The sequence below is a fragment of the Lontra canadensis genome, unplaced genomic scaffold (genome assembly GCF_010015895.1).
Source record: "Lontra canadensis isolate GAN:19392208 unplaced genomic scaffold, GSC_riverotter_1.0 scaffold98, whole genome shotgun sequence".
NCBI lineage: Eukaryota > Metazoa > Chordata > Mammalia > Carnivora > Mustelidae > Lontra > Lontra canadensis.
In genome coordinates, this window is record NW_022631092.1 from 6,076,267 (window position 1) to 6,085,519 (window position 9,253).

General features: G+C 44.9%; 1 protein-coding gene and 1 non-coding gene across 2 annotated transcripts; one reads left to right on the forward strand and one right to left on the reverse strand.

The window, feature by feature from the left end:
• Positions 1-868: 868 nt before the first annotated feature.
• ACOT4 (acyl-CoA thioesterase 4) lies at positions 869-6,692 on the forward strand. The gene is made up of 3 exons (XM_032837392.1): positions 869-1,517; positions 2,413-2,615; positions 5,780-6,692. Exons 1-3 carry the CDS (start codon positions 1,064-1,066, stop codon positions 6,383-6,385), a joined length of 1,263 nt encoding a protein of 420 aa, XP_032693283.1. The 5' UTR covers positions 869-1,063; the 3' UTR covers positions 6,386-6,692.
• LOC116855114 lies at positions 5,668-5,738 on the reverse strand. Its single transcript, XR_004380287.1, has one exon. It is a non-coding gene; the product is annotated as a small nucleolar RNA SNORD56 (small nucleolar RNA).
• Positions 6,693-9,253: the final 2,561 nt, after the last annotated feature.

Consider the following 9,253-nt stretch of genomic DNA (forward strand, 5'->3'; position numbering starts at 1 on the left):
GTAAAGCATTTGGTACTGATAAAAGAGTAGCTACTGTTGTTGTATGTAGAAATAAAACACTGGGCATCTCTGAACATTATATCTATACTGCTTCTAGGGTCATATTCAAAAGATTGACTTTAAATGTCTACTAAGGCTAAACAGCAATTCCACTCTCAGATATATACCCCAACTGAAATGCACTCTTATGTTCATCAAAAGAAGGTTCTTGAATGTTCATAGCACTATAGTCCCAATCTGAGAACTGTCAAACGCCCATTGGTAGTACTAGCCCTATCACAAAATGGAACACCACTTAGCAATGACAATAAATGATGTACAACTATACCCAACAGTACACAGTAATCTCAGAAACAATGTCGAGGGAAGGCAGACAGACACCTAAGACGACGCACCGAAGGACTCATTCCCATAAAATAGCTCATTTTGTTGGAAGAGGACAGAGTAACTTTTGGGACAGGGGAAATGCCCGGAGCAGAAATGAGGGTGGCTGCTGGCGTGCTGGGACTGAGGTTTCTGGGTTCCTGTGCTTGATTACAAAAGTATGTTCCTGTTGTAAAAATTCATTGGACTGCACGCTTAGGGTCTGCGCACTTTTTGTACGTATATTATAAATCACTAAAAGTTAAAAAAAAAAAAAAGATTTGCTCTTTTCCGTGGAGGGCAAATTCTTGGAATTCTGCCTAAACTCATTTAGTTCTGGTTTCACCACGAACCGATTACCCAGAATCGTTTACCCAATTTGACTTCCAAGGCAGACAACCTCCCGAGGGAGGGCCGCGTTCATGACCACGCCCAGTTTTCAGCCCGCTCCGCGCCCCACGCGGGCTGGGAGGACAACCCACTGCTTTTACTTCAGGCGAGTCCCGGGTGAGCAGGCCCCGGGATCTGAAGCGCCCAGACGCCTCCTGACGCGGCTCCACCACCCACCGTTCCTGCGCCACTGGACGCCTGACCCGGTCGGGCCTGCGAAGCACACTCGGCCGCCCCGGACCAGACATCGGCCGGGAGCGACCGGCGCCTTTCCTGCTCCAGGTCCGGACGGCAGCCGCCCGCAGCCGGGATGGTGACGGTGGTCCTGGAGCCCGCGGGCCGCTGCAGCTGGGACGAGCCCGTGCGCATCGCCGTGCGCGGCCTGGCCCCGCGACAGCCCGTCACGCTGCGCGCGTCCCTGCGCGACGAGAGGGGCGCGCTCTTCCGGGCCCACGCGCGGTACGAAGCTGACGCCTGCGGCCTCCTGGACCTGGCGCGCGCGCCCGCGCTGGGCGGCAGCTTCGTGGGGCTCGAGCCCATGGGGCTGCTCTGGGCCATGGAGTCGGATAAGCCGCTTTGGCGGTTTGTGAAGCGGGACGTGCAGACGCCCTTCGCCGTGGAGCTGGAGGTGCTCGACGGCCACGAGCCCGACGCGGGTCGTGTCCTGGGCCGGACGGTGCACGAGCGCGACTTCCTGCGGCCGGGCGTGCGGCGGGAGCCGGTGCGCGCGGGCCGGGTGCGCGCCACGCTCTTCCTGCCCCCTGGTGAGTGTGGGTTGCTAGGGGGCGCGCGGCTGGGTGCCCTGGCATCCAGTGGTTTCCGGTACAGGCAGAATTAGGACAGAGAAGCTGACAATGAGGAAGCCAGTAGCCAAAAAAGCAAAATGGAGTATTTTGACGTGTTGGCCTCTGTTACGCGTTTTGCTTGCATTATATCGTTTAATCTCCATAATATCTCAATGAGGTGAGTACTGTTATTCCGCAGGCTAAAGAAAAGGGGTGTCAGGATGGGTAGGTATGTGGGCCACTTTGTTATCAATAAACTACAGATCTCATCAACCCTATCAATCAAAAAAGCTATTGCCTCGTCACCCTTCTGTAGTGCCTTGGGTACACTGGGCCTCCTCTCCACTTCTTCATGCCTCACTGTACCACGGATTACACTTCAGACTCTGCCGACTTTCTCACCTGAAGCCATCTCTGGATATTTATTTTTCTTTCCTCTCTCTAAATAGACATCTGAAATATCGGTAGACACACACACAAAGCCAAGGGTCAATGCAACACAACCTGTAGCTTTATTTCAAGATTCCTGATTTTATGTCCAGTCCCCTAACAGAACGCTACGAATCAACACCAAATAAAACGTGAAATCCCTCCTTCCATGATGTAGTCAATAATGAAAGACTTTATTACTCTCCTTGATAACTAAAGAGTCTTAGAACCTTGTAGATAATTTATAGAATCATATGGAGGATAAACTCATTGATGTGAAGGTACCTTGTAGATTTTCCTTCTAAGGTATTTGTATTCCTTTTGCATAGTAACTCAGGGAGCTGTGTCTTTTTCCCTTTGACTCATAGGAACCCACTAAATCTCGAAAAGGAAAGCAAATTATTTAAATTATATAATACCTTTCCTTTATATTGTTCTTTTTTAGGACCTGGACCTTTCCCAGGGATCATTGACATCTTTGGATTTGGAGGGGGCCTGTTGGAATATCGAGCAAGCCTTTTGGCTGGTCATGGTTTTGCCACGTTGGCTCTAGCTTATTATAACTTCGAAGATCTCTCCAAGGAAATTGACAGCATACACCTGGAGTACTTTGAAGAAGCCCTGTGCTACATGCTTCAACACTCCAAGGTTCTTCTAATGTCCTTTATTGTATCATTCTCTCTAGAAATACATCCAGAGAGGGTGTCACTTTGCACTCACCTGTGCCAGGTCCCCTGTTGCTGCTCAACTCTTCCTTCACAGAGATTTCTTTGGGAGACTTCCTTAGCTTTAGGTGCCTAATCACACTTTCTCTGTCAGATGGCTTAGTAAGGCAGAATTAATCGTAAAAATCCATGTGAGGTTTTATTCAAAGGAATTATTTGGGAATTTGCATTTGTTATGCAAAATGACTTTCTAATTTGTTAGTTTTACATGCCTTTTTAAAAAGATTTTATTTATTTATTTGACACACAGAGAGCACAAGTAGAGTGGCAGGTAGAGGGAGAGAGAGAAGCAGGCTCCCTGATGAGTAGGAAGCCCGATGCAGGACTCAATCCCAGGACCCTGGGGTCATGACCTGAGCCAAAGGCAACCGCTTAACTGACTGAGCCACCCAGGCATCTCTTTACATGCCTTTTAAAAAAAAGATTGATTTATTAATTTGAGAGAGAAAACATGAGCAGAGGGAAGAGGGGGAGAAGCAGACTCCTTGCTGAGCAGGGGAGCCCCATCCCAGGACCCTGAGATCATTACCAGAGCTGAAGCAGACACTTAACAGGCTACCCAGGCACTGCTACGTGTTTTTAAAACTTTTTAAATTTTATTTATATTTATTTATTTTTTTAAAATAAGATTTATTTATTTATTTGACAGAGACAGCGAGAGGGAATACAAGCAGGGGGAGTGGGAGAAGGAGAAGCAGGCTTCCCACAGAGCAAGGAGCCCGATGCGGGGCTTGATCCCAGGACTCTGGGATCACGACCCGAGCTGAAGGCAGATGCCTAACCAACTGAGCCACCCGGTAGCCCCTAATTTTTTAAATTTTAATTTCAGTATAATTAACATACAGTGTTATATTAGTTTCAGGTATACAATATAGGGAGTCTACAGCTCGTCACAAGTACAATCCTGAATCCCCATCACCTATTTAATCCATCCCCCATCCACCTCCCCTCTGGTAACCATCAGTTTGTTGTCTAAAATTAAGAGTCTGTTTCTTTTTTTTTTTTTTTAAAGATTTTATTTATTTATTTCACAGAGAGAGAGCACAAGCAGGCAGAGAGGCAGGCAGAGAGAGAGGAGGAAGCAGGCTCCCTGCTGAGCAGAGAGCCCGATGCGGGGCTCGATCCCAGGACTCTGAGATCATGACCTGAGCCGAAGGCAGCGGCTTAACCCACTGAGCCACCCAGGCGCCCCAAGAGTCTGTTTCTTGATTTCTCTTTTTTTTCCTTTCTTCATTTGTTTTGTTTCTTAAATTCCACATGAGTGAAATCATTGTATTTGTCATTCTCCAACTTATTTCACTTAGCCTTATACTCTATAGTTCTGTCTATCTTGTTGCAAATGGCAAGATTTCATTCTTTTTTATGGCTGAATAATATTCCTCTGTGTGTGTGTGTGTGTGTGTGTGTGTGTGTATGTGTGAGAGAGAGAGACATCTTTATCCATTCATCTGTTGATGCACACTTAGGCTGCTTCCATATCTTGGCTATTGTAAAATAATGCTGCAATAAACATAGGGCTGCATGCATCCCTTTGAGTTAGTGTTTTTGTATTTTGGGGATAAATACCCAGTAGTGTGATTACTGGATTGGAGGGTAGTTCTGTTTTTAATTTTTGAGGAACCTCAGTACTGTTTTTCACAGTGGCTGCACCAGTTTGCATTCCCACCAACAGTACATGAGTGTTCCTTTTTCTCCACATCCTCGCCAACACTTGCTTCTTGTGTTGTTGATTTTAGCCATTCTGATGGGTGTGAGGCACTGTCTCATTGTAGTTTTGATTTGCATGTACCTGATGATGAGTAATGTTGAACATCTTTTTTTAAAGATTTTTTTAAAAAGTTGAGAGAGTGCATGCAAGAGTGAAATGAGCAGGGGGAGGGGCAAAGGGAAAAGGAGAAGCTGACTCCCCTCTGAGCAGAGAGCCCCAAGCAGGGCTCAATCCCAGGACCCTGAGATCATGACCCGAGCCAAGATCAAGAGTTGGACACTTAACCCACTGAACCACCCAGGGGCCTTGGGTGTTGAGTTTTGTAAGTTCTTTTTAAATTTTGGATACTAACACTTGATCAGATATGTCATTTGCAAATATTTTTTCCCATTCTTTAGGTTGTCTTTTAGTTTTGTTGATTGTTTACTTTTCTGTGCAGACTCTGATTTTTTAATCTTTAATTTTCTTTTTTTTTTTTAAGAGTTTATTTATTTATTGACAGAGATCACAGGCAGGCAGAGAGAGAGGTAGAAGCAGGCTCCCTGCCGAGCAGAGAGCCCTATGCGGGGCTCAAACCCATGACCTGGGATCATGACCTGAGATCATGACCTGAGATCATGACCTGAGCCGAAGGCAGAGGCTTTAACCCACCGAGCCATCCAGGCGCCCCTAATCTTTAATTTTCTGATATCAGTGTGTTTTCAGATTTTGATCAGAACTTGCCCATGTATTACAGAAGCTAAGAACTAATTAATTTGAGCTGAAGTCTTACTTGGTTTCTGTAATCATATGCCAGTGTATGTAGATGGGGTCGGATGATTCATTCACTTAGAACAGAACTTGGCTCCACACAGTTAGATACATTAGCCCATTGAGACTTAGATCATGCCCGCCTGAATGAGGACCTGAACTTGACAGGCTCCATGACTCAGCATTCTCTAGTGGTTGATAGTCTGGAACATTTGTAATAAATACCCAGACTTGCCAGGGAGTTCACAATTCATTTGCCATGTGTTCACTCAGATATTTTTTATGTGGGAAGAAACTCCTCTATCAGCTGAGCTTGATACCTTTGTGGCCAACTCACAAAGTTAGCATCTCTAGTTATGTTAAAATGTTTTAATAGTTAATACCTTTATTTCATAATCCTAAGATTAAGAGTCGTGTGTGCTACCAACTGAGCCAACCAGGAGCTCCATATTTTTTCTTTGTCAGCCTCTAAAGGGATGGCTACTTCCCAGCCCCCATTTTCCCTCTACCCTCAGCTTAACTCAGACCCAAAGTATCAACACTCATTAGGTGAACTGATGTTGATGAAAAATATTCCCATCACTGTAGAACATTTGTGTTCTTGACTCTTCTTTCTTCTTCACTTCCAGGTAAAGGGCCCAGGCATTGGGCTTCTGGGCATTTCTTTAGGGGCTGATATTTGTCTTTCTATGGCCTCATATTTGAAAAACATCTCAGCCACGGTTTCCATCAACGGATCTGGGTTCAGTGGAAATAGACCCATACAGTACAAGCAGACTTGCATCCCACCATTGAACCATGATTTTAGAAGACTCAAGGTAGCCTTCTCAGGCCTCCTGGACATTGTGGATATACGAAATGATGTTATAGGAAGACATGAGAACCCCAGCATGATTCCAATAGAGAAGGCCCAGGGGCCCATCCTCTTCATCGTTGGTCAGGATGACCATAACTGGAGGAGTGAGTTATATGCCCAAATAGCCTCTGAACGGTTACAGGCCCATGGAAAGGAAAAACCCCAGATCATCTCTTATCCTGGGACTGGGCATAATATTGAACCTCCTTACTTCCCCCTATGCCCCGCTTCTGTGCACAAATTACTGAACAAACCTATAATATGGGGTGGGGAGCCCAGGGCTCATGCTAGGGCTCAGGAAGATTCATGGAAACAAATTCTAACCTTTTTCTGTAAACATCTTGGAGGTACCCAGAATATAGCTTCCCCTAAATTGTAATGTGTTGGTCTGTTACTGACATGAGAAATTCAAGGTCAGATTCTGGTTTTCAGTAATCATATGTGAATCAGTTGTCCCCTGGATAATGTTAAATTCATGTCATGGGTATTAATGATGTACTTGAGGTAAAATTTTTAATACATTATGTTTTCATTAATTTTACCAATGTAATTATAGAAGATTCAGTGAGGTATACAACACAAAGAGTAAAAAGCATCCCACCTGTTAAAATTTGTATTTTCTTCTAGATTTTACTTAACATTTTAAGCCATGGATGACATTTAAAGTTGAATAAATGCTAGGTTATCTTTTTCTTTTTCTTTCTTTTTTTTTTTTTTAAAGAATGACTGTGGGAGGGCGCCTGGGTGGCTCAGTGGGTTAAGCCTCTGCCTTCGGCTCAGGCCGTGATCTCAGGGTCCTGGGATGGAGTCCCACATTAGGCTCTCTGATTAGTGGGGAGCCTGCTTCTCCCTCTCTCTCTGCCTACTTGTGATCTCTCTCTGTCAAATAAATAAAACTTTAAAAAAAAAAAAAAGAATCACTGTGGGAGAATTGCCATCCAGTGTTTGTTACTGGTTCGAATATGGTAGCAGGGTAAAATTTTCATTGGCCAAACCTTACAGAGAAGTGTTGATATAAGGAAGCCAGGCTGACCTTTTCCTCATGGAGATCAGAGAAGAATGCTTTGAGAGGAGGAGTTGGGGTAAAGAAGAGGAGCATCTTCAGAATAGTTAAGTCTAAACTCTGTTTCAATGATGAATGACCATGACTTATTTTCCTGCTTCCTGGGTTTAAGAATAGACTTTGGAAAACCATAGTGTGACATTCTTAGAGGCCTCATTGCTCATTTTCTTTGAGGGCCACAAAGCATTGCGTAAGTGTATCTAAAGAGATAAAAGTTGATGGTTCTAAAATGGACAAAGACATCAAGGCACATGTAGTTCAAGAAGCACTATGTCTTAGCTTGGGCTGCTATAACAAAATACCATAGACTGATGGATGAAACAACAGACATTTCTCTTTTTCTGGAGGCTGGGAAGTCCAAGATCAAGATTCCAGCAGATTCAGTTCCTGGTAATGGACTTTTTCTGGCTTACAGATGGCTGCCTTCTCCCCATGTCCTCCTGTGGCAAAGAAAGAGAGCCCTGGCTTCTCTACCTCTTTTTATAAGGGCACTAATTCCATCATGGTGGGGGAGCTTGCTCTCATGCCCTCGTGTAAATCTAATAACATCCCAAAGGGCCCCACCTTCAAATGCTACCACATTGTGGGTTGGGATTTCAAAATACGAATGTTCGGGTGACGCATTCAGTTCATAACGATAAACTTAAAGCAAGTATAAAGAATAGCGTACCTAATCGCAGAAAAATTATTTGTAGCAGTTTGTAACACAGCCATGAACCCTTTGACATTTATTCCACCAAGATGTGGAAGACCGATACTCTTCTCTCGAATCTGGATGTGCTTCCGTTTCAGTCAGTTGTGTGGAGCATAACTATTAGTATGTCACTTCAGAGGCTAGATCATAAAATGCTATGAAGATCCCACCTTTTCAGGGTGCCTGGGTGGCTCAGTCGGTTAAAGCCTCTGCCTTCAGCTCAGGTCATGATTCCAGAATCCTGGGATCGAGCACCGCATCAGGCTCTCTGCTCAGCAGGGAGCCTGCTCCACCCCCCCACACACTGCCCCCTCGCCTGCCTCTCTGCCTACTTGTGATCTCTGTCAAATAAGAAAGAAAGAAAGAAAGAAAGAAAGAAAGAAAGAAAGAAAGAAAGAAAGAAAGAAAGAAAGATCCATCCTGCCTTTTCTTTTCTACTGGGAACATTTGCTTTTGGAGCCCTGAGGCACCTTAGGAAGTCTTTGACTACTGTGAGGCCGTGATAATGTGAGGAAGCCAAAAAATACATGGAGAGGCCAACTGTAGACATCCCCTGTGATACTCCCAATGGAGCCCAGCCTTCGAGTTATTTCCACCCAGGCACCAAACATATGAGTGAAAAACCTCCAGATTTTTCTAGATCCTAGCCATTTATAATCTTCCCAGCAAAGGCTTCAGATACCTGAAGCAGAGAAGAATTGTACCTGTCAAGCCCTGTCCAAATTGTGTATCTGTGAGCAAATGATTGTTATTTCAAAACATTGTGTGACAGTGTTTTGGGGTTATGTTTCAGTTAGCTATTGCTGTGAACAAACTATCTCAAAAACATGGTGGCTTAAAACAGTAACCAGTTGGGGTGCCTGGGTGTCTTGGTTGAGCACCCAACTCTTGATTTCAGCTCAAGTCCTGATCTCGGGACCATGAGACCAAGCAATTGTCCAACTCCACACCAAGCGTGGAACCTACTTAACATTCTGTCTCCCTCTCCCTCTGCCCCTCCCCACTGTGGTTGCACACTCTCTCTAAAAAAAGGTGGGTGGGGAGAGAGGGGAAATAGTAACTATTTTTCTCACTCACATGGCAGGGAGGTTGGTAGTGACTATCATCTGAGAATTCAGACAGTCCTGTGATTTAGGAGGGTCTCCCAATTCCTCTCCACATGGGTTTTTTTTTCACTGGCTACTTGGGCTTGGACCCAAGAGTGAGCATCCCAAGAGAGCAAGGAAAAATTGCATGGCATTCTTTTGAACTAGTCTTGTAAGCTATATAGCATCGCTCTTACCATAATCTGTTGGTCAAGGCAGTCCCAGAGCCTCACCCAAGTTCAAGCAGAGCATAAAGTCCACCTCTTAAAAGGAGAGTGGCAAGGTTCTAGGACAATATAGGATGGGGAACATTGTAATCATTTTTTGAAAATCTGCCTTCTGGCTGCAGTGGTTCACGTTCCTCCCACAGACAGAATACACCCATTCCTCTTTCAAGGCTCCTCA

What these genes read in the sequence shown, in the direction of transcription:
- ACOT4 (XM_032837392.1), top strand. Translation starts at nt 1,064, where the DNA reads ATGGTGACGGTGGTCCTGGAGCCCGCGGGCCGCTGCAGCTGGGACGAG. An exon ending in CACGCTCTTCCTGCCCCCTG is followed by an intron (nt 1,518 to 2,412) that starts GTGAGTGTGGGT and finishes GTTCTTTTTTAG; the next exon opens with GACCTGGACCTTTCCCAGGG. An exon ending in ACATGCTTCAACACTCCAAG is followed by an intron (nt 2,616 to 5,779) that starts GTTCTTCTAATG and finishes CTTCACTTCCAG; the next exon opens with GTAAAGGGCCCAGGCATTGG.